This window comes from Dromiciops gliroides, chromosome 1, assembly GCF_019393635.1.
Source record: "Dromiciops gliroides isolate mDroGli1 chromosome 1, mDroGli1.pri, whole genome shotgun sequence".
In the NCBI taxonomy this organism is placed as follows: Eukaryota; Metazoa; Chordata; class Mammalia; order Microbiotheria; family Microbiotheriidae; genus Dromiciops; species Dromiciops gliroides.
Genome location: NC_057861.1, coordinates 2,652,640 through 2,679,485, shown reverse-complemented (window position 1 = coordinate 2,679,485; position 26,846 = coordinate 2,652,640). Strand labels below are relative to the sequence as shown.

General features: G+C 59.5%; 2 protein-coding genes across 2 annotated transcripts; one reads left to right on the top strand and one right to left on the bottom strand.

Moving 5' to 3' along the window:
• Positions 1-26,430, bottom strand: HIC2 (HIC ZBTB transcriptional repressor 2). The gene is made up of 4 exons (XM_043980626.1): positions 26,345-26,430; positions 7,729-7,816; positions 3,047-5,713; positions 1-1,017 (listed from the first exon to the last, which is right to left on the bottom strand). Exon 3 carries the CDS (start codon positions 5,681-5,683, stop codon positions 3,914-3,916), a length of 1,770 nt encoding a protein of 589 aa, XP_043836561.1. The 5' UTR covers positions 5,684-5,713; positions 7,729-7,816; positions 26,345-26,430; the 3' UTR covers positions 1-1,017; positions 3,047-3,913.
• On the top strand, positions 24,361-26,646 carry LOC122737401 (basic proline-rich protein-like). The gene is made up of 4 exons (XM_043979913.1): positions 24,361-24,731; positions 24,822-24,989; positions 25,349-25,450; positions 25,587-26,646. Exons 1-4 carry the CDS (start codon positions 24,361-24,363, stop codon positions 26,644-26,646), a joined length of 1,701 nt encoding a protein of 566 aa, XP_043835848.1.
• Positions 26,647-26,846: the final 200 nt, after the last annotated feature.

Genomic DNA, 26,846 nt, shown 5'->3' with positions numbered 1-26,846 from the left:
CGAGGTATTTGTGAAATGGGTCAGTACACAGCCCGAGGCCCCAAGGGCTTAAATACTGAGCAGGCAGGGACGGACATGGGAGGTTCCCCTCAGCACCTGGCCCCCTGGGGCCCCACTGAGTGTGTCTGTGGGGGAGCCCTGGAGAATCCCCCTGCCAAGGTCCTGATGCAGCATTTCTGAGGTCAATAAATTACAGCAATAAATAGTGAGGCTGGGGGAAAGGGGGCTCCTGGTGGAAAAGCAGGGGGCAGGAGGAAAGCATTCCCAGTGTACCCCTGCCCCCCACTGGCAAGAGACTGAGGGGGTCACGATGGCATTCCCAATCCTCTCCTCCCCCACCCCTCCATGGAATGTCAGATTGAGGCTGAAGTCATATCCGTCCCCATTCCCCAGCTCCTGGGATCAGGAGCCATTGATTTTTAGCCTTAACAATTCCTGCCCCTAGCTTGATTCTGGGATGTCAGGGCCCCTGGTCTCAGTGGGAGGGCAAAGAAAAGCTTGTGGGGGGGGGGCGCGGCAGGGGGCCCTGCCCGCCCCTCCACTGCCTTCCCTCTTTGGCCACCTGGAGAACTGAACTGCTTAGGAACCTTATTGCTAACACAGGACACATGCACGGGCATGCACCTGTGTGGATGTGTGTGATGACAAGGGACGGACGGAAGGACGTAACTGCAAGCCAGCTCCCTCCAGGCCAGCCTGCACTCCTGCACCAAAGTAGCAAATACTGACAAGCGAAAGCGAGGTGGGACAGGGCCCCACCCCCGGAATCAATGGCAGAAGTTCGGCGTCCCTGTGGACAGATCCAGTGAGACCAAGGCTGATCGGTGTGGCCGCGGCGGCCAGGCTCTGGCCAGTCTCTCTAGGTTGTGGCCCATGGCTATGCTGCAAGTCTCTTGAGGTTGTTCTTTCTGGATTTCAGTTCGTCTGTCCTGTTATTTTTTGCGATCCGGAAAGAGCTGCTCTTGCAGCCCGAGCTGGCCGGAAGGGCACAGGGGGTAGTGGCCAGTGTGCCCGAGTCTGAGAAATAAATACATTCATCACTGCACATACAGATTGATACAAAAAGAACACTGTGAAAGAGTGTCTGCACCATCTTTGAGAGAAGGGCCAGGACCCAGCGCAGCCCAGGCCCACCCACACAAGCTCCACTCTTTGGCGAGGGGGGAGGGGGGCTGGAGCCCTAAGCAGCCCCCCCCCCACCTGATATTGGTCCACCCTGGGTCCCCCATCCCTGTGCCAAGCCCAAACTCGGGATCCTGCGGCCAGTCTTGACCGGCCGGCCAGGACTGGTCGCGGCTCTTTGGTGCCAGCCGGGCTGGCGCTGCCCGGAGGACCTCATGCCACCCAGCAAAGAAGATTCCTGTCAACTGCTGGGGGCAGGAGGCAAATCCCCCGGGGGCTGGGAGTGGAAAAACTGGGATGCATTGGAACTGGTCCTTCTGCTGAGGTCTGTAACTGTAAGAGTTTATGTAAACAATGAGATAAATATATTAGTCTTCTTTCGTGAGCCATTTAAATGTGCTTTGGTTTAAAAAAGAGGTTTGTGATTTTGGGTACGAGCTTCTTTCCCTTGTCCCCCCAAGCCTGCCGTCTGTGTTCCTGTTTCCTGTTTCTCCGAAGACCTTTGGGAGTGAGCAAGGCCGAGGGTCCCCCTCAGCCAACCCAGAACTCCTCACTCTGCTCTCTTGCCTGCGTTCCCCATGAGGCTCATCGTCTCCACATGCACTCACACGCGCACTCGCGTGCTCTCTTGCAATCTCACACGCTCACACACACACACACACACCATGACATGAAGTTACAAAACAAAACAGAAGTGTTCGCCCCCCACCCCCACCCTTAAAATCTTAAATATGAAACTAGTGTTCTTCTGCTTTCTCATTTAAAATACAGAAAAGGTTCCGATACAACACTAAGGTTGGATACAATACTAGGTCGTACAAATGTCATTGAGTGTCGGGCGGCGCCGCCCGTCCCTGAAGTTCGGAGGCTCAGTCGCCTGCTTGTCCCCGGTCCTCTGCGTCAGGCGAGCGCCCAGGGCTGGCTGGAGCCAGGTTGGAGATGCTCCGACCAGGTCCTCGGCAGTACAGACTTTGTGTCGTGTGGTTAAGTAAGTGCTGAAGGAGTGGCCTGGTGGCGGGGGCGGGGGGAGGGGAGGGGACCTCCCTGCTCTCCAAGCTCAGGCGTTTCAGCTGAAGGGTCGTCTCTCAAAAGGGAGATGGGGGCAGAGACTCAAGAACTTTTTGGTCTGAACTTAATATAAAACAACAACAAATTAACGAGAGCCTGGGAGGACAGGGTGCCCTGGCCAAGCTCTGGCCTGATCCTGGCTGGGCTCCCTGCCTGAGGCCTTGTCCCTTTGTGGGGGGAGGCTACGGGGCGTGCTCTGCAATATGTCCACCCCCCCCAACCCCGGGAAGACATGGAAACACTTTGGTTTGGGTCAGCCGTCTGCACCCCCTGCCACCCCACCCCCGGCTACTCTGGGTCTGTTCCTGTCCCAGTGTGCGGGGGACCGTGGGGAGGTTGTAGAGTGGGGCCCCTCTCCCTCCTCCAGCACCCCACCCCCGACCTGAACTCCACTCAGCACACCCGGCCCTGCGCACACTCACGCACGCACCCGCACACACGCTTGCTCAGAGAGAACTTGTGGCCTCACTCTGGCTAGAGGCTGCTCCAGGGCAGCACCTCACACAGTCAGCACACGGGTGAGCGTGGGTTGGATTATGGCCACATGGCTCCCTGAGACACGCTCGGCACACATGCACCCCCCCTCCCCAACATGCCTCTCAGGCATCTTTGGCCAAGCTCTGCCCTGGGTCCCGGAGAGCCACAGGGCACGGGCAAAAACCAAAGGATCCCAGGCTCGGGCCTCGTGTGCCACTCACCGTCTTATTGTTCGCATGAATTTAAGAGGTAGAAAAAAATCAGAAGTCTCAGATCAGACTCCCTGTTCAGTGAGGAAAGAATCGAACCATCTGTCCACATGTGTGTACACACACACACACACACACACACACACACACACACACTTAAAAGTACCTACAGACACGTAACTCAGTCCTGCCCCCACGGCCTGCCTAGGCCCTTCCAGATGAAGGGCACGGGGCGTCTCAACAAAACGCGTACCTCAAAACAAAGAAAGTCACAGGAAATACAGAAAACCAGGCAGGGGCGGAGTGAGTGCACTGGAGGCCGACAGGTTAGGGTTCCACACTGGTGGGGGGGAGGCCGGCTGCCCCGATTACATTCAGGCCCCAATGCCAAGAAAGCAGGGCAGGGGCAGTGGGAAACAGATTTAGCCTGGGGGTTGGGGGGGGGGGGGAGAATCAAAGGAGCCAACAGGCTGAGGGGAAGTGGGACAGGACAGAGAGCCCTTGGAGGGAGGGAGGGAAGTATCAAGTATCTGGGGTAACCCTGACTGCCATGGGGGAGGGACAAGGGCAAGCCTGACAGCCCCAGCTCCCCTGGCATCTGTTCCACATACACAGCTGGGACAGCACGCACACATACGTACACACACACACACACACACACACACACACACACACACACACACACACACACACAGATGCACGCACCCCCCCAGGGGGGATCCGGGCTTGCTCCAGAGTTCTCTGGCTATGGGAAAAAGGCCCAGCTGTGCCCCCCAATCTTCAGGAAAGCCCGCTGGGCCGGAGCCAGAAGACGGCCTGCCCAGCCCCGCGGTCTGGGGGGGCTGGAGGTTGTCCCTCAGAGTAGAGGGGTGGAGGTAGACCAAATGCCAAAACAAAGAGAACAGGGTCGGGGTCCCCTGCCCGGCCCTGGCTCCCTCTGCTTCTCTTGGTATGCATTGTCAGTTAAAGCTCTGGGGTGTGGAGGGGTGGGCGGCCGGCCTGGGCGCTGTGGCCGGCCCCCGGGGCCTCTTTGGCTCCTAGGAGGGGGAGGTGTGCATGCGCAGGTGGCTGATGAGGTTCCGCTGCTGGGTGAACTTCCCGCCACACAGGTGACACTCGTAGGGCTTCTCGCCAGAGTGTACGCGCATGTGCTCCGTGAGCCGGTACTGGCGTGTGAAGCGCATGCCGCACTCCTCGCAGGCAAAGGGCTTGAGGCCCAGGTGGCTGCGCATGTGACGGGTCATGGTGCCACGCTGGGTGAACATCTTGCCGCAGATGTTGCAGGGAAAGGGCCGCGTCAGCCAGTGGGTCTTCTCGTGTTGCCGCAGCGTGGCCAGGTCCTTGTAACTCTTGTCGCAGGCTGAGCACTTGAAGGGGCGCTGCTCGCTGGCATAAGCCGGGCTGGGGGCCGACAGGTCCTCGGCCTCCTCCTCGGGCGGGGGGCCGCCCCCGTAAGCAGCCTCCTCCTTGATGAAGAGCTCTTCCTCGGTGTGGGTCTCCACGTGGGCGTTGAGCTGCTCAGAGCTGGGGAAGCCCTTGCCGCAGGGGATGCAGACATACAGGTTGTCCCCGTAGGGCACCGCCTCGAAGCCCTCCTGGCGGTACACGTAGTTGGCACCACTGCCAGCCCCTGCGGGGCCACCGCCGCCCTCGCCCTCACTCTGCCCGCTCTCCTCACTGAGCTCCTTGCCGTTCTCCAGCTCCTCCTTGCAAGGGTACAGTGGCTCCCCGTAGGGCCCCCCGCCCACCCCCAAGATGCCGTTAGGTAGCCCATCTTCCAGCTCATCCTCTTCCCCCGGGCAGCAGCTCTTGCCCCCGGCCTCCTTCCGCTCGAAGGAGGCGCAGGCCACAGCCTCCGTCTTGTTCCACTCCTTCTTCCGCGCCAGGTGCCGGAGACTCTTGCGGGGCTGGCCCCCGGGTCCCTCCATCAGCCCCAAGTGGTTTTCCTCAGGGGGTGCTGCTCCCTCCACCTCCATGGGATCTTCCGGGGGGCCGCCCGGCTCCGTGTAAGAGGCACTGTTGGCAGAGGCCGGAGCAGGGGAGCCGTGCTGGCTGTCACTGAGCTGGCCGACATCATCGGGGCCGAGGAGGGGGCCGGGGACCGGGGGCTGCAAGGGGGGGCTCTTCTTGGAGAGGTCCAGGCCCAGCTCCTGCTCGCTGCCACCACTGGTTCCACTGGAGCCCCCACAGCTGGCCCCGTCACCGCCATTCTTGCAGCTTATTCGGCTCAGGGGGTGCGTGTTCTCCTGCCCAGGGCCCCCCAGGAAGAGCTCCTCATCAGAGCCCTTGGGCTGGGGGAGTTCTTTGGGAGCATGTGCGGCCTTGCGGTTCTCCGCCGCCACTGCGGGGTAGCGCGCCTGGATGACCGAGGCGGTAGACAGGCGCTGGCCGCGAGCCGGCCGGCCCACCCCTGGCACTGCGGCCCGGCCAGAGCCGAAGGGCTTCCCTGCTCGCTTGAGCTTGCGGCGGCACAGAGCGGCCAGCTCAGGCAGCTGGAGGTAGCTGGCGGCGGTGAGCAGCGTGCTGAAGTTGGGCTCCGAGGGCTGCTCGGTGGGGAGCACCTTGCCCGTGTAGATGAAATCCAGGACCTGGCGGAAAACCGTGGGGCTGACCATGTCCGTGTCCAGGTGAACCAGATTGTCATGCAGCACCAGAGACTTGAAGTACATGCTGCTGGCCGCCAGGACGTTCTTGTGGGCCCGGAAAAGCGCGTTCTCCACCACAATGATGACGTCGCACAGGAACCCTTTGACCCGCTGTTGGTTCAGCTGCAGAAGCAGCTGCTTGGCATGGTTGGGCAACTCCATGGCAGCAGGCCCCGTGTCCCAGCCAACAACCTGCAGGAGAGGAGACGGGGAGACGAGGGGCACCAAGTTAGCCCAGGCACACGAGGGGCCCCCAGAAGGAACACCCGAAGGACCGTAGCTTTCTGCCCCATAAGTCCCAAGCCGGCTTAGGCCTCGGCCCCTCCCTGCCAAGGCCCCCCATTCAGAAATACGTTCCCAGCACAAACCCCGGCACGCCCACGGTGCTGCCCTCCAACATCCTTCCCACCAAGGGAAGGACAAGCCTTTCTGGGCCACAGCCTCCACCCTTGCACATGTCTGACCAGCACAGACCAGTCCCTGACACACCCACTTCCTTGAGGGCAGCCTCCCAGCTTTGCAGGGGCCAACAATGAGGCCAGGGCCCAGCACCCGCTTCCCTGGCTGTGCCAGGGCTCAAGGGCCCTCTGCCAAATGAGCACTGCTTCTCGCCCTGCGGGGCCCTTTCTAGGAAAAGCGGCTGCTGCCCAGCCCAGCAGGGCCCGCCCAGCCTTGCCAGACAGGCGGGCATGGACTAATTGATGCCATTAAGTAATAAATGCACCAACACTTTGGTTTCTGAAGGTGTCATAGACCATACAACGTCGGGCAGGGGAAGCGATGCTGGAAGCATCCAGGGTCCTCCGAGGAAAGGCTCAGCGGTCTCAGAGCTGAGGCCTTACGGGCTGCTTGGCAGGGCCAGAGCGGCCTCTGTGGCTCGCCCTGCATCGAGGCCAAAAAGAAGGAGGGAAGGACAAGCCCATGACGGAAGGGGGCTCCTGCCCTGGCCCTGGGATACGAGGGAAGTGGGTCAGGGGTGGGAGCCCAGGTCAGAACCAGGCCGCCCCGGAGAACAAAGGCAGCCTTAAGCTGGATGTGACAGCTCCTGGAGGAATGGCTTCCAGTGGGGCCCCAAGCCTGGGGCTTTCCCACCTCCAGGCCTTTGCTTTGGCTGGCCGCCCCCCCCCCCCCTCTTTCCTGGCTTGCCCAGAGGGAAGCTTTCAGCTAGCACTGGCCCAGGTCCATGGGATCATTCCTTGTCCTAGAGCAGAAGCTACTAGGCCCCAGCTCCATGGCTGTGGAGGCTCCCTCAGAGAGGAATGACCCATGCCCTCCACTGGCCTGCTCAAGCCCAGTGAACAGCAACAGCCGGGGCCACACCCTCTGCCCTAACAGCTCAGAAGACCAAGGGATGCTATGATGGGACAAGTCAGGAGGACCTGAATTCAAATTTGGCCTCCGACACTTGACACCTACTAGCTGTGTGACCCTGGGCAAGTCACTTAAAAAAGAAGAAAAAAATAGTGACAAGGGCACATCTCAGCTCCCTGGACACAAGGAGGAATCAACAATGATTTGCTTTGATGCCCAGGGAGGAGAAGCAGCCCATCTCCCTGTGCCGATGGCTGCTGTGCCCAGAACCAGTCCCTCTTCTGGCCAGGCAATCCTCAGAACCTTCCCAGCTCATTAGCATCTGCCACAGTCTGGCCTCCAGTGAGCCCAGGGCATCTCCAAGTGGAGACTGGAAGATGGGCTGAATCACCCTCAAAGGCCAGGCCTGGCCCAGCTAAGGGTGGTGCCTGAAATGTGTCATTTCCCCCACTTCTCATGTCAGGAAAGCCCCACGTAACACAGTCCGGACCACATCTGTCTTCCTGTCCTGAGACCCAGACTCTGTGCTTTGCCCCTCCCCGGTGGGGCTCTGCAATGCCACCTCCCCTGGGCCCCAGGCCCATGACAGCCTGGGAAGTGGGAGCATCTCCCTCTTCTCCAGCACCCAGCTAGACATACAGTGGTCAGAACAGAGGACAAGGAGCTGTGTGACCACAGGCAAGCCTGTTTCCTCATCTATAAAATGGGCAGAAGGGCACTGCTCCACACTTAGAGGTAACCCCAGCGGGGTCTCAGTCCGAGCCCTTCAGCTCACGGACCACACTCCATAGGACAGTCACAGCCAGTGCTTCAAACACCAGAGAAACAGGCCCCGGCAGCAGCCTGGAGATACCCCCACCCCCAGCCCAGCTCCCACGAACCAGGGCCCAGCCTACCGAGAGCTTGGGGCTCAGAAACCATGCGAGCGAGCAGCGGCCGCCTGCAGGGTGCGGTCTCTCAGCTGAAGCATCAAAGTCTGGTTACCTGGAGAGAAGAAGCACAGGGTCACCCTGCCAGTCGGCACAGAGGCAGTGAGCACAGGAGGGAAGAAGGCTGGCGGTTGGGGGTGCTCAGGTGGCTCCCTGCTCCAGCCCAGGGATGGGAGGCCCTCGAAGCCCAGCTGGGAATGGGAGTGGCCTGCATGGGGGGGGGGGGTGCGCGCCACCCTGGGCTCCATGGGCCACAAAGGGCTCTCCCCACCTTGAGTTTGCGGCTTCTGCCCAGGCCTCCAAAGGCCCAAACTGGGGTTCTTTCCCCAAGAAGGGGTCCCCTGACCCAGCCCACTGTCCCCAACCACCGGCTAAGAAACCTGGAAAGCCTGGCCCAGAGGTGGCTTCCTGGCCTCGCTTGGCTCCACCCAGGCTCCCCAGCATCTCCCAGGGGCAGCTGGGCTGCATCTGTATAACAAAAGGCAATGGGAGAGCTTGGCAAGGACTACCCCCCTCCCCCAGCCAACCCTTCCCACCATTCCCCAGGGCCTGGGTGGGCTGGGCTCCTAGACAACACAGCTGGGGCCAGAGGTGAGGGGGAACCCCCAGTCCAGATCCCAAGCAGGGGAGGCAGCCGCCCTGCCCCTCCCCCCCACGCCTTCAGGAATGTGACCAGACCCGGGGTGCCTGGGGCCAGGGAGGCCTAGGCCCCAGCCTGCCAGCTCTCCCAGTGGTCTGGGAGCTGAAGGCAGTTGCTCCCCTCCCCCAACAGGCCCCAGACCCTGGGGAAGGCCAGACAGACCAGCTCAGTGGGTTCAGAGGCCCTGAGGACTTTCTGCTGGTCAGCTGGGGCCCTGGCCAGCACCCCACACAGCCCCTGCCTCCAAGAGCTTCAGGGCACTAAAGGATTCCCAGGAAGCCCCCCACCCCCGGCCCAAGCCACCTCCACTCACTCCTGAGGGTCTAAGCCCTCTGTTCCCAGGTAACTTCCTTCATCACGCTTGGCATTTTTCTATCACTCTTCTTTCCTCATCTGCTCCCCCACCTCCTACCCAGGTGGCCCAGGGCCCGGAGTCAAGGAAAGCTGAGTTTAAAGCCAGCTGCAGACACTTACTGGCTATGGGACCCTGGGAAACCCCGAAAACCTCATCTGTAAATAGGAGGAGCAGAACCCAGCTCTCAGGGCTGTCTCGAAGACCAAATGAGAAATCAGAAAGCTCTTAGCACAGGGCCTGGCACCTCATACTCGTTCCTAGACCATGGCAGCTGCCCTCTACCAAGTGTCCCCCACATACCTTGGGAGCCTTCCTTTTCCAACTTCTCCCTCAGGCTAGCCCAGAGGAGCCATTCCCACCCTCCTCTTCCCCCTAATCCAGCCAGCCCTGGGTCCTAAAGACCTCTCCACAGATATTACCTCCATGTTACAGACCAGGAAGGTGAGGCTGGGGGGAGACCCACAGCCCCTCTGGTCCATGGGGGAGAGCTAGAATTCAAGGCCAGGCCTTCAAAGTCTGCCCAGTCCCGAGAAGCCTCTCTGGCAGCCGGGAGACATAGCAAGGTTGGCCAAGACAGGAATGGCGGAGGAGGGCGGTTAGCCAAGTCACCCCAACTACTACCTGGCAGTGGAGGTATAGTGGGGGAATGGTGAGGGGTTTGGGGTCCTTCGGAATTCCTCTTTAAAGAATTACACCGGGGCAGCTAGGTGGCAAAGTGGATAGAGCACCGGCCCTGGAGTCAGGAGTACCTGAGTTCAAATCCGGCCTCAGACACTTAACACTTACTAGAGCTGTGTGACCCTGGGCAAGTCACTTAACCCCAATTGCCTCACTAAAAAACCAAAACAAAACAAAACAAAAAAACAAACAAAAAAAAGAATTACACCCTCTTGCACACAAATCCAGGCTGGGGAAGGGAAATCAAGAGAGAAGTCCTTGGACTTCTCATGAGGAGAAGGCATGGCACAGAGTGTGGCTCTGAGATACCAATCTCCTCAGGCAGATACTTTTATAGAGGGCTGATGGGAGTGATCATCTGACTGTGGAAAGTTCCCCTATTGAGGGAGGACCCTCCCCCACTGGTGGTGGCTGGGGGAGTTGGGTGAGGGGTGGCTGTGGATCTCTCAAGCCATCTCTCTCCTCCTCCCACCACAAAGGCAGCAGCCAACACCTAATCTTATCTCCCCAGGGGTGGGGGAGACTGGAATGAAGGGTGGGGGTCCCAGAGCTAGCTCAGTCTCCATTCAGTGCCACTTATCTCTTTAGGTGTGTCTGTCCTTTAGTTTAGTTTCTCAAGGAGAATGTTCTTTGATGTGCCCCAGAGACCTTCTGGGGTGCTATAACCCACTGCATGTTTGATAAAAGCATCAGAGAGCCAGTACCAAGTGCTTAAGACCCTGGAATGAACAGCAAAGGGCCTCCCTGGGCCGGGAGGGCCTCAGCTCTTATCAAAGCCAGCAAGAACAGTGAGCCTCTTCAGGCAGACCCCCATGTCCCTCCCTTCTCTTGGTTCCCCACCCTCAGACCACCAGAAGGGAGCCCAGGAGCACGGCTGGGCCCTGCCCCGAGGCCTCCGTCCCTTAGCACACTTGGCTGCCCAACTGGACTCTACCCCTCAGAGAGTGGCACACTGTAAACCACTAGAGATTTGAATGCTATTAAATACAGCGGCACCAGCCCTGGCACACACGCCTCGACTTGGCAGCGACTGTACTGGAACTGTCAGCCATGTGTGAGTGTACAGTGCCAGGCTTGGAGGGCACCAAGGGCTCCACCCTGCCCTTGGGAAATCCTTAAAATAGTCCTCCCAGTTTAAATGAAGTGAGGGTAGTGGCACATTCTCACCTCCCCACCAACACCTGGCCCAGCCCCTGCCTGCTAAACTGGGAGGGGGTCTCTCGAGGGGCTGGCATCCTGGTGCCCTGTTGATCCCAGTTGAAAAGTGTCAAGACCTGGCTGGAGTGATTCCAGGCAGGGAAGACAAGGTGCCACACAGCGGCAGTCCCAGATGAGACTCCACATTCCTCCAGGCCAACAGCATCACGATGACTCCCTCCCTCACCTTCCTACCTCCATTCTCCCCTCTCTCCAATCCAGCTGTCACAATCCTGTCCAAATGAACTTCTACGCACTTATTAAGTGCTTACTGTGTGCCCTACGTGCCAAGAACGCAAAAACTGCCCCGTCCTCCAAGAACTTACAGTCTAATGGGGTAAATGAGAGTTATGCAGAGGAGACGGAATTTAGCCGGGTGGCCCAGACTGCAAGGGATGCCTGCTGAAGGTGGCATGAGCCACGCATGCAAGGCAACAGAGGGTTCTAAGACTTGGCAGTTAGGGAAGGCACAGGGACAGACACAGAGAAGTCAGATGGAGGGTCTCGGCATCCGCACTATTGCCCATCGCTGTGACCGGGAGGCTGCAGACCCATAAACCAAAACCAAGTGATGACACCCAACAGGAGGGACTCTTCTCTCTCTTCCTCCTCCTCCCCCCCTCCCCCCTTGCAGGAGTCCTGAGCAATCACTTCTCATCTTCCCTTTCCCCAGCACATGACCAGCATGGGCCCTTCACCTGGGCCCTCCAAGCACCCTACCTGGCAGGCAGGTGCTCACTCCCTCAAAGGTAGGTTATGTCGCTACACGTTGGGCAGCCCGGCTGCCAAGGGCACTCCCTCCTGGTAGTAGAATTCCTGATCTGCTTGGGGAAGGGTGGAGGCTAGAAAGAAAGAAGGATCTCTGGGGCACCAAGGATCCCAGCTGCTAAGAGCTGATCTCACACTAGCTGGGGGCAGAGGGCGCCAGGCTGAGCCCACCCGATTCTCTACAGCCAACCATACTGTGGCCTCATTAAAGTCAAGAGCAGCCAGCCACCCCGCCTCCTGGGGAAGCTCTCCTAACGGCTCCTCCTAGGGCCTCCCAGTCAAGCACACGACCAGTGTCGGGGGACAGTCCGAGTAGGAATGGGGCACATCTGGGGTATCCAAAAGCTGGTCCCTTCCATCTCCTACCATCTGCCAAGGGCAAGAAGGAAGGCTTCCAAGGGACCCATCAAGCCAGATGGACAGAATTCCAGAGCCTCAGATGAGTGCAAGGCTTTCAGTGATGGGGGCTCCTGGCCTTGGCACAGCCTGTCCTCAGCGGATCCCCTTCTCCACCTCAAATGCTCCTTCCACATCCCTCCTTGCCCCCAAGTCAGCCAGCAGACAAGGTAGCTTCAGCAGCTCTCCAACATGCCATGTTCACAAAGGAGAGCCCAAGTCCAGGCCGGGCAAGACCAGGGCAGAAAGCAGCAGGCTCCCTCTGAAATGGCGTCCAGAGGATCAGCACTGGGGGCCTGGGAAATGAGGTGAGCTCTCCAACTTTCTAAGAACCAGTCCAGCCCAAGACTTGTGAGAACAAACCCCACAAGTCACATCACTATTCTCCCCCAAGCTTCCTCAGAGCATGAGCTAGCATTACACGGGCCCGCGACAAGACTAGGCAGACAATACCATTACCTCCAATTTTATGGACAGGGAAGACTGAGGCACAGAGACACCCCCCCCACACCTCTCAAGAGTCAGTGGAGCCCCTCCCATCCCCAAGTGGGAGCCAGGCAGGGTGAGCCTGCAGCCCAGTCTCCAAGCATGGCTGGGATTCTCAAAGAGGGCGTGGCTGCTGGACTGCCAGGCTCTGGATCAGAGAATTCAGAGCTCAGAGACTCTGGAGCCGAGGTCATTTGTCCCCAGTGCTCCCCAAGCTGAATGCAGCCCCGTGGCCCTCAGTCTGGCAGAAGCCATCTGCCCGGTCCAGCTGCTCCATCCCGTCCGAGGGGCCATGACAAAGCATAGAAAGTGGAAGGGCCAAGAGCCTGGAGCTTCAGGACAAACAAGTGGGTGCAGGTGGGGGTGTGGTAGCTATGGCTCTCAAATACTGATAAATGCCCCCCCCACACACATTCCTCCCTGCTTCCTGCTCTGTAGAGGAGCCACTCTCCTCAGATTCCCAGCCCTGAGCAGGAGCAGCTCCGATCCGTGGCCAGCTGGGTCACCAGCCATGAGGCACTCACAACTGCCCCCCCCAGCCCCCCAGGGGCTAACTTTGACACAGCTTTCCACAGCGCTCCTGAGCCCCAAGTACACTCATGGCTCTGCCATGCCTTGTGCCCCCCAAACATCCTTGGCAGGTTGGAGCGTCCGTTCTCCTTACACCCCGGGGGCCCAGGTCACTTAATCGGTCAGAGACTGGCGGCCGGGAGTCGCACAGCTCACAGAAGCCCACTGGGATTCTAAGCAGGAATAGGACACCCAACGGTGCCGACTGCAGATTGCTTGCCCATCCATCCTCCCTGAGGGTGACAGGCATGCCAGGCCATCTCCGTGCCCACCATCTGGAGAAAAAGGGGCAAAGAGGGGCTCAGAAGAAAGGTCTCCCTTGCCCAAGGCACCAGAGCAGGAGACTCCCTCAGGGCTCTGGCCACTGTGAGGGGAACAGGAGAGCAAAGCCCTCCACTCACCATCTGTAGGCATGCATGGCTAAGTGTTTCTGGCGTCCCCGGGGGTCCCCTGGCTGTGCCAAGGCAGCTCCGACCTGGAAAGGAGTCCCCAAGGAGCCACCAGTCACAGCTGACCAGGATTCACAAGCTGCTGCGTCTCCCCTTCCAGCAAACATGTGAGAGAAATAGATTTCTGAGGGCCTGAGGGGGAAGGGGCTCAATTCAGGCCCCCCCTGAACCTGGAGCCGTGGAAGTGGGAGCTGGGGCTGGGCCAAGGTGCCGACACGGAACATCACTGCCGCCCTCCTTGACCTCCCCACCCTCCCTGGGCCCATGCCCAGGTGCCACTGTTCATCTGCATGGGCACAGCCCCAGAGGCTAGCCTGAGGCCTGGCAGGCAGCCAGCCCCTCCTTGGCTGTCTTCCCAGCTTTCCTCCTGGAAAGCATCAGGCTTCATCCCCAAAGGAGGCTCGCTAAGGGGAGGCTTGCTCAGGGATGGCACAGGGTGGCACAGTCACTGCCACCATCCCGACGATGGTCACCACTGGGACTGCAGGTGGGCATCCGGAAGCCAGCCGGACGGGGTAGGGGGAGGTGTCAGGTCCGCTTTCCAAGGTCTCACCAACTCCAGCCCGCCGCCACCCCTTCCCTCCTCTCCTTTAACTGTCCAACACAACCAAGTCACCGAGGAGATGCCGAGCCCACCATCCTGTGTTTCAATAGCTGTCACACCCTAGTACGGGCTGGGTGGTCCAGACAACCCTTTCATTTACAGAAAGGGATCCTTCAAAAGGCCAGAGTTAGTGAGAGGCTGAGCCAGGTTGTGAGCACAGCCCTAGCCCATCCATGTGGGGTCTCACCGAACTCCAGACAGAGGTGGGGAGCCCGTGGAGGCACCTCCTGAGCCGAGCCGTGCCGGGACAGCCATCTCCTCCGAGGGGCCAAACTCCCGACTCGAGGCCGCCCATCCCACTCCCACGTTTCTCCTATGTCAAGCTCAAACCTGCCTCCCCACAACTCGCCCGCGCGGTTCCTGGTTCTGCTTGCGAGCCAAGAACGCATTCGAGCTCTCTTCCAACACCTGAAGGGCTCCCATGTCCAAGTCTTTTCTTATGGAGAAACATGCACAGCTCCTTCACCTTTTCCTCACCCAGCCCTGTGAGGAAGAGACCACAGGCAGATGAGAATGAGGATCTACCTCACAGCTCAGGACAGCAAGAGGCCAGTCTCCCCTGACTGCAAGCCCGGTGCAGCTCCCACAACCCCACAGAAGCACTCCCAGTGAGCCCTGAGCACCTCTATCTGGAGCAGAGTGGTCCCAGCAGGGCAGGAGAGCTCTGGCAGACCCCTTTCTCTGAGCCTCAGTTTCCCTTCAGTTTCTACAGAACAAAAGGATTGTGCTATACAATCTCTAAATGCCACCAATGAGTTCCACTGTCCATCCCTGTTTCCCTTGGGGGCAAAGGGTCAGCCGGAAAGCTAGTAAGGGCCAAACCCTGAGAGAGAGTATGAACCTGAGACCCAGAAGCTGCTCTGGGCAGGGAATGGGCGCCGCTAGGTCCCCCTGGGTCCAGAAGGGGTGCCCTGAGGGGCTGAGCAGAGCAGCCACTTATCTCCTGGCCTGTGAGGGGGAAGCTGAGCCTGGTGGCTAATTCCTGGGCCATACTGCCCAATAAAGCCTGCAAAGAGTCCCACGGTCTGCGATATTTTCAGGTAGGTTTACAAGCCTCCCAGGCAGTCTGCAGTGCTAGTGTTCTACCCCACTGTGCAGATGAGAAAACAAAGGCTCAGAAGGAAATGATTTACCCACAGTCACCCAACCACTAAGTTAGAGTGAAGGGTTTAAGCCAGGGCTCCTGGTTCCAAGTGCTAGAATGGTACAGGGCATGGAGACAAGATGAAGCCCTGCTACCTCAGAGGCCCACAAGATTAGTGCCTGGCAGGGCAGGACTAGAGCACAGTGAGAGGGGCAAGCCCTAAGAACACCTGGAGGAGACCCTGAATAGCAGCAGAGCAAAGCTCACAAGGCCTCACTGGAGCCAAGCCTGGGCCCAGAGCGCCTTTCCCAACTCTATGCCTTTCCCAACTATGTATGCACTGGGCTGGCTGAAGCAAAAGCCAGAATTAAGGCCAGAAAAAAGGCACAATTAAGGGAGAAACAGCACCGATCTCAGCCATGCAGGCAGTGTATCATCAGATGGCAGAAAGTGTCAAGGATCAGGAAGCCCCTGGGTCAGGGCAAAACTGCAGCTAAGCCGGCTGGAAGCTCACCATCAAAACCGCCGAGATCATAGCAGATTTATAATTCTTGGGCAACTGCAGGATGAAATGAAGGATGCCAGCTCTGCCCAAGCAGCCATCACCCTGTCGAGAGACCTGTGAAGGGCAGGCCAGGGTGTGTCCAGTAGCAACGGAAAGCTGGGAGAGCTGCCCCACTGAGCCGACACTTTCACACAGTGGCCCCGGAGGAGACGTGAGGCCCCTGAGCAAAGAGATCCAATCAGCCCATACTTAAAGTAACTCAGGCTATTCACTGGAAGGGCAAACACTGAGGCTGAAACTGAAATCCTCTGGCCACATGAGAAGATGGGACTCACTGAAAAAGCCCCTGATGCTGAGAGAGACTGAAAGCAAAAGAAGGGGCTGGCAGAAGATAAGATGGAGACAGAGCGTCATGAAAACAACAGCCATGAACCTGGACAGACTTCAGGCCCACATGCAATGGTCCCATGATCAGGAAGAGTCGGACCTGAACGGGCACCAGAACCACACTGGGAAACAGGAAGCTGCCACAGCAGGCGCCTATCAAAAACCACGAATCCAGAAGGCGGCACCAGAGGGCTATCAAGCTGTGCCTACCCCTGTTTGATCTATATCCCAGACGTTCCCCAAGAGAGAAAGACCCATTTGTATAAAAATATTCCAGCAGCTCTTTTTGTGGTGGCTGAGAATTGGACACCAGAGGGATGCCCACGTTTTGGGGAATGGCTGAACAAACTGTGTCTATGACAAGCAGGATGATTTCAGAAAGGCCTGGCAAGACTTCACTTCATCTCCCAGGTCCACAGGGGAACTCTTCTTCTGCCTTAATACTCTCACCCAATCAATTACAAAGTCCCATTAATTCACAGAATTTGAACTCAATTGGCCTTACCCTTGAATCATACATGTAAATGAGGCTAACTAGGGGAAGTGACTAGTCCAAGGTCTTACTGCTAACACAGGGCAGAGCTAGAATGTTTGAAGAATGAAGGAGAAGCAAGATCTAAGGTTATGTAGCCATAACTCCACCAGCCCCTCAGCCACTGAGCAGGCCATGTCCAATGTAGGTGGCTCCCCACCCCTTCCTTTGCCACCTTGCGGTGTCTGTGTGGAGGAGGTACCAGAGCGGGTTTTCGGAGCAGATGCCCAGAAAGCAGGGCCATCTTGAACCAAACACTGGGCAGTGCAGGCAGGCAGAGGAACCCCACCTACCCCCTTGACTCCAAAAGCTCCCCTGGGCCTTCCCCTCCCTGCCAAGCAAGGAGCAAGAGCCACAGGAATTGGATGGTGGAAGCCCTAGAGAGTCCCACCCCAAGGCAGTGCCCAGCAGAGGGAAGACCCTGAATGGACAGTCATCTGCACACCATCTCTCATCAGACTGTGAGCTCCCTGAGGGCAGGCAGGGCTGGTGCTGGGCCCACACTTGGTAAAGGTTTGTTGACTGAATAAGAACTGTGGACCAGAGATCCTCCCAGTAACTGGGGATGGTTCCCCAGGCCTTCTGATGGCAGCTTCCCAAGACCTTCTAGGAGCCCTGGGGACGAGCCCTGGGGCTCCCCTGGGACCCAAGAAACCAGCCGAGGCAGCCCAGCAGCCCCATCTTGGTGGGCGAGGGGCCAGCTGGCTTCCAGGGAGAAGGGCAGGGCACTAGTGCCTAGCACACCCCAGTCCTGGCTTCCTCCTGCTCCGGGAGATTGAAGGGCGGCCAGGTCTGATCCGGAGGCTGGTGGCTGAGGACATTGGAAGCCAAGCAGCTTGGAGAAAAGATGGGCAGATGGGGGAGAACTGAGCCTGAGGCAGGAGGGCTGCTCCCCAAATAGCCAAACTGGAGAACGAAACTTCCCGGGCCCAGTCAATCAGCAGCGCAGGTTACTCCTGTTTGCCCCCCACCCAGAAAGGGGGGAGGAGAGGCCTACCCAGCCAGAGTTTAGTGACAAGAGAAAACTTCCCAAGGGCAGCAAAGCCATGCTGAGGACGATGGGAGGGGCAGAGTGGGGCAGACAAGGAAGCAGCTGGCTGAGAAGGATGTGACATGGGAACTGGCACCCTGATGACTGCCAGCCCCAGTGGAGGGGACCGGCCTGACTGCCCCAGAGAAGAGTCCCAAACCAAGTCCAAGGTCTCAGCCCTGGGCCACCAGCGTCCCCCAGAGGCAGCCTCGTGGGCCTGGGCTGGAGGGACCCAGAAAACTCAGCTCAGCAAACAGGACACTCTCTGGCTAGAGAGGCCCCTTCCCTGGGCCTTGATCCCTCCTCTGAAATCAGTGGCCCCACTTGTCTCAAGGGGGTGGGGGAAGCATAAGCTAGACATGAACTGAGTGTGCCTCCTGGCTGTTAGCTGGGGCCCTGAGCGCCTCCCCAAGGCCCCACAGCATGGTTTTCTTCAGCAGACCCTGTGTCAGAGATCCAAGGAGGCCACGCCACAGACAGAGATGTCCCAAGAGAAGCAGCAGGGGCCACAGAAAGAGGGCCACGGAGGCGTGCATGCGGCCCAGCAGACAGCCCAGCCAGGGTGGTCTTCAAAGAAAAGCTCTAGGGAGCAGACAGGGCAACTGGGGCACAGTGGACAGAGCACTGTCTCTGGAGTCAAGAAGATCTCACCTCAGACGCTAGCTGTGTGACCCTGGACAAGTCACTTAACCAAAGTGCCTCAGATATCCAGGGCCATCTCCAGTTGTCTTGATGCCTATCTTGCCACCGGCCCCAGATGGCTCTGGAGGAGTGAGGCTGGGGACCTCGCAGAGCCTCCCTCCCTTCAGTCCAATTCAGTGCACGTCATGACATCGGCCTGATGTTGTGGTCCTCTTCAACAGCAACGGTCAAAGAACAAAACTGGGGGAGCTGAGCTAAGCAGGGAGCCCGGGCCCTTATCACAGACAGGGACATGCCCCAGGTGAAACTTTCCCAAAGGCTTCTGGTCTATTTCTCGGTTTATTTGGGCCTCGCTACAAACCTGAGGGGGAAGAGGGGGTGACCGCCCCCCCTTCTGTAGGTAAGGCAACTGAGGGGAGGAATGCAATCCTGGGCTTCCCAGACCCAGGCCCAAAATTCTTCAGAGCTGCCCACACCCGACATCTACAGATGATTCATCTACCAATATGGAATATACCAGGGGAAAGAAAGTCAAATACTGCATGCTCTGTGGACACTGAGATGGCCCCAAGGTCCCAGAGACCAAAGAGAGAAAAGCCCCCACGGACAAGAATCTCTATGGTGGCAGAGACTAGGGTGGCGCCCGACACCTGGGGAGGCAGACCACTGGGCTCTAAGAAATGATGAAGTGAAAGTTTCAGAGAAACCTTGGAAGAACTTGGAAGAACTGATGCAGAGGGGCAGCTAGGTGGCGCAGTGGATAAAACACCAGTCCTGGATTCAGGAGTACCTGAGTTCAAATCCAGCCTCAGACACTTGATACTTGCTAGCTGTGTGACCCTGGGCAAGTCACTTAACCCCCATTGCCTCACTTAAAAAAAAAAAAAGAACTGATGCAGAGGGACAGGAGGAGAACCACTTCACAGTAACAACACTAAAAACAAAAAACCATGAAACACTGAAATGCTCTGATCGACACAAAGGCTTTTGTGTGTGTCCTGTCCCCCATGCCATGAGGAGAGATGGGAGAGGAAAAAAAAAGTGATTTTAAAAGTTAAACAAAATCTCTATCCCAGGGACCAGAGAAATAGATTTAGAACTCCTCTTATAAAGAAGGAAAGGGCTCAAGGCAAGTCATCCAGAGAGTCCAGGATCTCATTCTCACACCAATGGCTGGCTGCCCACCTGACTCAAATGAAAACTGAGGGCCGCAGATCTCTCCTCCCCATTCCCTTGGGCTGTGCCGCCACCAGATCACCAGAGCCAGCTTGGACAAAGTCACTTTCACAGATACCTGGTCTGAGAGTCCAGAAAGGCAGGGGGCACCAGGCCTTGAGTCCTGGCTCCTTAGAGCCCGTCTCCACAGCTCTGGTGTGGGGGGAGAGGAAGGAGAAACCCTGGCCTGGAGCGGCTGCTGCTTTGTCACTTATAAAGTCCTGGCTCCTCTGATCAAGTACTTCAACAGTCTCACCCCATGACTGAAGTGCAGCAGGGATAAACACCTGCCCAAGTACAAGGCGAAGGGGAGGCAAGTTCACGGAAAAGACCTCAGGGGTTTTTAGAGGACAGTGACTCAGTGGGCTGCTGCCTCTTTCCTTGGGGTCTCCATCTCTGGGCAAGCAGCCGCTTAAGTGAGGCCCCCACCTGATGCCTCTCCTGCTTCCAGAGCTGCCAACAAGGGTGGCACTGGTCCTGCCTGGTAGCGGTCCTGAGCATCACCCCTGGACTCTGGGAGCTTTGGAAAGGGCAGTCACAGCTGGAGCAGTTCCCATAAGAGGGTAAGAATTTCATGGGAGCCCTGGAGTTCCACTCAGGGATAGGAGGGGCCCACTCCAGCCCCAGCCTGAGCCTGGAAGAGGCCTCAGCCCTCCCCTCCACCCGCCAGTGCCTTTCCTCTCCAGTGTGACCTCCTGAGGAAGGAGTCTGGTGAAGGTGGAAGACAGGGGAAAGCGAGAGCAGTAGAGGTGAATGGGTAGAAGCCAGGAAGGCAGGACAAGGCCTAACCCCACAGCCGGGCAGTCTAGCTCAGGGCTTCTTCAACTTTTCCCACTGGCGACCCCTTTTCACTCAAGAAATCTGTACATGACCCCAACTCTATAGGTATATAAAACAGGGATGCATAACCTTTTACTGCTGCCAAACTCTTCACGACCCCCACACTGAGTTACGCGACCCCATAGGGGGTCATGACCCACAGTTTCAGAAGCTAGGCTCCAGCCTGGCAGTGAAAGAGCTCTTCCAGGTGCTGTGACCCTTCTAAGACTGGCGCTTTCGCCTCAGGGGCTACTGCCTCTATCTTACCTCTCCCCCCACCCCTACCGTAGGTCCACAAGGCTTGGCACAGTGGCGTACAAGCCCGAGTGCCCAGAAAGCCCCTTCGGGGCAAGGGCCAAGCCTGAAACAAGGGGGCTGATCCCCATGGGACAGGCCCATGAGCAGGACACAGGAAAGAGCACTGGCTGGAGCTGGGGGGGAGATGTCAGCTCCCTGTTCCCCCCAAGGCTGTGGGGCAGTGGTTAGGTCCCATCCCTCCTCAGAGTCGGTTTCTATTGGATAAGAGGGGATAATCATCACTTTTCTGACCACAGTCGCTTGGTGGTGGCGAGGCAAGTCTTCTGTACCCTGCAAGCCACTGAAGTGACAGTGATTATCTCCTCCCCAAACTTCCTGGCCCCCCAGAAGGCCCAGAGGCTCTGGTCCTGGTCCGCCCTGCCCCCACCCAGTCAGCCCCAGGTGTGTCTGCTGCTCACATGACCACCACCTCTGTCTGGTCTTTCCTAAGGGCCCGGCCTGTGAGGCACTGGCTCCCTGTGGCCCCAGTGCCCTGGGCCCCTCCATCTGCTCCAGCCTCATTTCCAAGAACCTCCCTTTCGCAGTGAGGGGCTCAATGATCGACAGCTTGGCTTGTTGGCCCGAGCCCCCACATCCCCCACACCCAGGATGGTCGCCTCTCATGGATGGGGGACATCTCTTTCCAGAGGATCAGCAGGAGAGGGGTTGGACTCTGAAAACCAGACTTGGGTGCAATTCCCAGCCCAACACAGACAATTCACCTTAGCGATCTACCTGCCGAGTCGGGTACTGGGGGTTACTGAGAGGAACAGGTGTGCCCATTTATGGTCAAATGGAGGCCCGGAGTCTATGAAGACCCCCCCCCCCTCCCAGAACAAACGCAGGTCTTCTGAGCCCAAACCAAAGGCAGGGGAGCTGGGAGAAGCAGTCAAGGGAAAGTCAAGCTTTCCAAGCCGGTGGACACCCCTCCTCCCAGCTATCAGGGAGTGGCGGCTCCTCACACTTCCAGGAAGGGGCAGCTCAGGGCTGCAGGAGGCAAGTTTGCACAAACAGCTCCTACTATCCCTCCACTTCCATCAGCAGACCGTGCCTGGAGGCAGCTCAGGCCCTGGGGGGTGGGGGGGTGGGGGGGTCTCCTGGCGGCTAGGCCCTCTCCCAGAAAGAAGCAGGCTAGCAGGCTTCTCTATGGTCGTCTTTGACAAGCAGGCACGCGCCCGCGAGCACACACACAGGCAGCCCTCGCCTGCGCTCGCACCCCCAACAAGAGGAGAGGCGGCCAATTCCACCTTTCCTTGGCTCCGTTAGGAGTCTGTTGTCCTAGCAGGCCTCAGTCTGCCTCAGCAACTCTCCCCACCTTCAGAACCTCTGGGCCAAAAAGACACACAGACATGGATCTGGAGTCAAGGCCTGGGTTCAAATCCTTCTGCCCCCCAGGCCACCTCTGGGCCTGCTTTTGTTTCCTCATCTCTAGGAGCGGAGTTGGATCCATTTTGCAAAGCAACCTGGGATCAGGAAGCCAAAGTGGCCACATGGTCTGGGCCTCAGAGAGGCGCAAGGAGGTCAACCACCAAAAGAAAGCATCCCGGGCAATGATACGAGACCAAGCAGGCCCCATCGCCCTTGCCCTGGGCATCTCCAACAGATCTGGGCTGCCAGTCTATGCCAAGCTGCCCACCCCGTGCACGGGCTGCCTGCTGCTGTCTTTCTTCTCTCCTCTTTTTTGTAGTTTTAAGGGACAGCTCTCAGCAAAGGGGAAGGGGGAAGGAAACCATGGGTGCCGTGCCCACAGAACACAGCAAGTGAAACCCTTTTTTTTAACCAAGGAGAGTGTCTAAGAAAGACCCTTCTGGCCCTGAACTTTGGAGACCAAAAGCACCTGCTTCAGTAGAGAGCAGCCAGGCCTTCAGAAACCAGAAATGTATTGGCACGACCTCTCCCCCTCCCAAGAGGGGGGTCCCCTCAGCCCTCCAGCAACCCAAATCTCACTCCTCCAGCTCTCTGGGAGCAAATGCCTTCCTTGTAAGCCTCCTTTAAAGGAGCTGGAGAAATTCAGTTTACAGATGGGGAAAACGAGGAGCAGAGCTTGCAAAGAAGCCAGGCCGTCCCGTCTTAACCCCATAGGACCCATCCTCTCCCTGGCTCCTCACCTCTCCAAGAAGCCTTTTGGGAATCCCCCTTAATGAATGCCAGGTCCCACCTGCCTTCTCACTCAAGATCCCCAACTTCATCTGTCTCAGTCACGTTTGTGTCTAGCTTGGGCCTTCCCCAAGGGCCTGGGAGCCCTCCTCTCCATCCCAGGAGTTAGCACAGTACTTGATGTATTGCATAGGCACTTAATAAATGCTCAAATGGGGGCAGCTGGGTGGTGAAGTGGATAGAGCACCAGCCCTGGATTCAGGAGGACCAGAGTTCAAATCTAGCCTCAGACACTTAACACTTACTAGCTGTGTGACCCTGAGCAAGTCACTTAACCCCAATTGCCTCACTTTAAAAAAAAATGCTCATAGACACATCTAGGAATGGAAAAGAATTCACCATTCTCTAGGTCTAGGCTTCTTAACCTGACTGGTTCCCGCCCCCCCTCCCCCCAGAAAACAGAAGGTTAGGTTTACCCAGGCCAGCAAATCCTGACCGCACCCCTCCCTAGCCCTTCATTTTTGGTTCCTAACTCTAACCTCAAGGAGTCCATGGATAGATTTCAAAGAGTCTGTGAACTCTGATATGGGGGGGGGGGGGGTTGAGCCTTCCTTCCATTATGAATGGATGCGCGGCCAATGAGCCCCGATTCTGAGAAGGGGGCCATCCCTAGGGCTTGCCAGACTGGCCTCCCAAGAGTCCATGGCATAAAATAAGTTAGGAAGGGGCAGCTAGGTGGCGCAGTGGATACAGCATCGGCCCTGGAGTCAGGAGTACCTGAGTTCAAATTGGGCCTCAGACACTTAACACTTACTAGCTGCGTGACCCTGGGCAAGTCACTTAACCCCAATTGCCTCACTTAAAAAAAAAAAAGTTAGGAAGCCCTGATCTGGAGCCCCTTTCTCAGGCGCCCCTGGCCCCAGAGTCCCTCGCTGCTAGCAGCCCTGTACAGTAGAAAGGTCACAAGGTCTGAAGTCCAATGACTTCCATTGGACTATCTAATTCCTACCACCTCAGGGATGACCTCGGAACCAGTCCCTTAACTCCCAGGAGCCTCAGTTTCTATGGTCTTCTATCTTTAATCTAGGATAAAGCCCCGGGAAGAGGAACAAACAGCAGGAGCTGCCCCCCCCACCCCCCAGTGGCCAACCTCATCTCCCTGCACTCAGCTGAGGCCCAGCAGCCATCTCTCCAAACTCAAGGAAGGAACCTTGCTGGGTGGGGGAGGCAAAGTCAGGCCTCACACTAGGCCCCCTCCCAAACAAAAGCAGAGTCCCATCTTGGTGGGACTGGGGGGGAGGGCAGTCGTCCTCATTCCGGAATGCCTGAGAGGCCTCTCCAATCGGACCACAGCTGGGCAGCACCCAGCCACTGCCCTTCCTGGGGGACCCTGTTATCTCCTCCTGCTTCCTCACCATCTGAGGCCAGATGGGGCCACCCCACCCCAAGGACCACCCGGCTGTGTGTGGGGGGGGGGGGTGCAGGGAGGCAGTCGCCACTCAGGCCCCCCTCCCCCAGCCAGCTATGGCTGGGTTCTGAGCCCTGTGGGCCTGGGAGAAGGGCAGAGCCCTGGGGCCTAGGGTAAACTGGACTTTAGCCTTTCCTCTCCAGGACTCCCTACCCACACAGCTCTCATCTCATGATGAGGCTCGCCTGCCTGGCCGCCCGCCCTTCCTCCTGGCTCTTTCCCTCCCTGGCAGACAAGAAGGGCCCGAGGAAGGCAGGAGGCCTGTCATCTCAATAATGCAGAATGCCTGTTGTTGCCACTCCACAACAGCTGACTTCAAGCGCATAGGAGCTTGTGCCTATTAACAAAATGAGAAACCCGATCTCCAGAAAGAAAACACGATGTGGGGATTAATCCAGGGCTGCAGCCGTGGTGAGGGCTGGGCCGCTGGCCAAGCCCCAGGAGAAGGGCACAGGATCCTGGCCACCTGTCCGGGAACAGGTACAGAAGCGCCCGGAGCGGCGGCTCCCTCAGGCCTCCTTCCCCGGCCGGGGCCGGCCGCCGAGCCAATGCTCTTTTCAGGAATCGCTCGGAGACGTCCTAACGACTGGCAGCTAAACCACCGCGGGCAGGAGCTGGGCAGACGCGGGGCCTGTCTGCCAAGTCCCAGAAACTGCTCCCGCAGGAAGCGGCAGGGGCCGGGGGCCACAGCCTGGGGCGGCGGGGGCGGGGGCGGGCTCCACCAGGCTCCCTCTGCCCACACACAGCCCAGGTTTTTACAACTAATAAATTCAATTGTGCGGGACTAGAAAGGCCTCCCTGGGGGCGCCGGGCTCCTCAGCCATCCTCGCCTCGCCCCCAGCGCCAGGCAAGGGGAAAACTCCCGGGTGGAGGGCAGCCGGGCACCCCCACCCCCCAGCCCCCAGCCCCAATCCCCAATCCCGGGGCCTCTCCAGGGATCTTCCCGGGCCATTCCAGGAATCCGGTGCCCTCCGCAGAATCCCGACGACTCTCCCCCAGCCAGAGCTAAGTAAAGCCTGCATTGCAAATGTGCTCCAAACATCTGCTGCTGGGCTTGGCCCCTCCGAGGGGGCTCCCCGGCAGGCACCGCATTTGTCCTTGGCAAAGCAGAACAGGACAAGGCGGAGGAAGGGAAGGGAGAAGGAAAGAGAGCAGGGAAAGGCAGGGGAGGGGAGGGGAAGGAGAGAGGGGAAGAGAAGGGAGGGGAGGGGAAGGAGAGAGGAAAGGAGCGAGGGAAGAGAGAAGGAAGGGACAGGAGAGAGGAGAGAAGGGAAGGGGACAAAGGCTCCCAGGAGGACCGACTCCAAAGCATCCGAGAGCCCCCGGACCCCAACTCTCCGGCCCCGAGCGCCCCCCTCCCCACTGGAGCCCGTGTCAAACCTGCTCCCGCGCTCCGGGCTCGGCGTGCGGCGGCTCCGGCGGAGGAGCCCGGGGGTCTGCCGGCTCTCGCCTAAGGGTGCGCACGGGGAGGTGGGAAAGAAGGGGCCGAGCCCGAGCCTCCACCCACCCCGGACGCCTCGGGCTAAGGCTTGCCCCCTTCCCCCAGCCCGTGGCAGAGGGTCACACCCCTTTCCAGATGTGCCTGGCGAGGATCGCTCCATCCCAGCGCACTGGGGGGTGGGGGTGGCGCGGAAAGCCCCCGAGCCCCGCGGGCTCGTGCCCCCCGAGCGGTGCCCGGCTGGCCCCCGGGACCGGCGGACGCCCGCCCCCCCCAGCCCCCCCCCCGGGCCAGCGGCGCTCCTCCCCCACCCCCCGCGGGGAGAAGAGGAACCAGCCGGGGCCAGACGGGCAGGACGCGGGCGGCCGAGACCCCCGGGGCCCCTCGGCGTCGGCCCCACCCCCCACCCCGTCATCCCTCATCCTGCCAGGCGGGCGTCGGGGGTCGGCGCGGGGCCACCCCCCGGGCTGTCAGGCTCGGCCGCCCCACAAAAGCCACAAAGGCCCGGGCCGGGCCGAGCGGGCCGGGCGGGGGGCTCCGGCCGGCCTGGGCCCTTTGTGAGGTGGGCACCCCGACCCCTCCCTCCTCCTCCTCCCCCCCCGCCCCTCCTCCTGCTCGCTGCCCGCCGCCCGCGGGCGCGAACAAAGCCCGGACCAGGGGCACGAAGGACGGGCCGGGCCGGACGGGCCGGGGGTCCCCAGCGCTCCCCCAGGCCCCGGGGCCAGGGGGGGGCGGCCCCGCGGGGAGCGCGTGGGTCCGGACACACCCCCCGGGTCGGGTCCCTCGCGCTAACGCCCCCCACCCCGCACACACGCGCGTGCGCGCTAGCCACACGCCCCGCGGCGCGCGCCCGCCCTACGCGCGCCCTCCCCCCCGCGCGCCCCCGCCCCTGCTCGCGCCCGCCCCGAGGAGCCCCCGTTCCTTACCTCGTGTGCATCGGTCCCGCCGGCGGCCGCGCGCGGCGGCGGCGGCGGCTCCCTCGCCCGGCCCGGCCCGGCCTGGTCCCGCCGCCTCGGCCCCCTCGGCCTCGGCCCGCGCCGCCTCCGCCCGCGCCCCGCGCCCCGCGCCCCGCTCCGCGCCCGCTCACGGCCGCCCGCCCGGCGCCATCTTGGAGGCTGGTGACGTCGCCGCCGCCCGCTCCTCACCCCTGACCCACAGCGCGAGCCGCGAGCCGCGAGCCGCAAGCCGGGAGCCGCGAGCAGCCGCGGGCCGGGTGGGGCGGGGCTAGGGGGCGGGGTTCGCCGAGTCCGGGCCAATGGCGGGGGAGGGTCCCGCCCCTGGGTCGGGCCTGGGGCCGTGGGGGGCGGGTTACCGCTGCGGAGAGCGAATAGTCTGAGGGACGATACATTAAGCCCCGCCCCCTCACGGACCCCACCCCTGAGGGGGGAAACCTAGGCGCAGAGTCCGGTCAGGGGGCAAGAGGACCTG

Bases quoted from the DNA above. Each gene is read 5' to 3' on its own strand.
- HIC2 (XM_043980626.1), bottom strand. From the start codon at position 5,683: ATGGAGTTGCCCAACCATGCCAAGCAGCTGCTTCTGCAGCTGAACCAA.
- LOC122737401 (XM_043979913.1), top strand. From the start codon at position 24,361: ATGTGGGGATTAATCCAGGGCTGCAGCCGTGGTGAGGGCTGGGCCGCT. The intron at 24,732-24,821 runs GTTTTTACAACT...CCTCGCCCCCAG, and splicing joins TCTGCCCACACACAGCCCAG to CGCCAGGCAAGGGGAAAACT. The intron at 25,451-25,586 runs GTGGGAAAGAAG...GCTCCATCCCAG, and splicing joins CTAAGGGTGCGCACGGGGAG to CGCACTGGGGGGTGGGGGTG.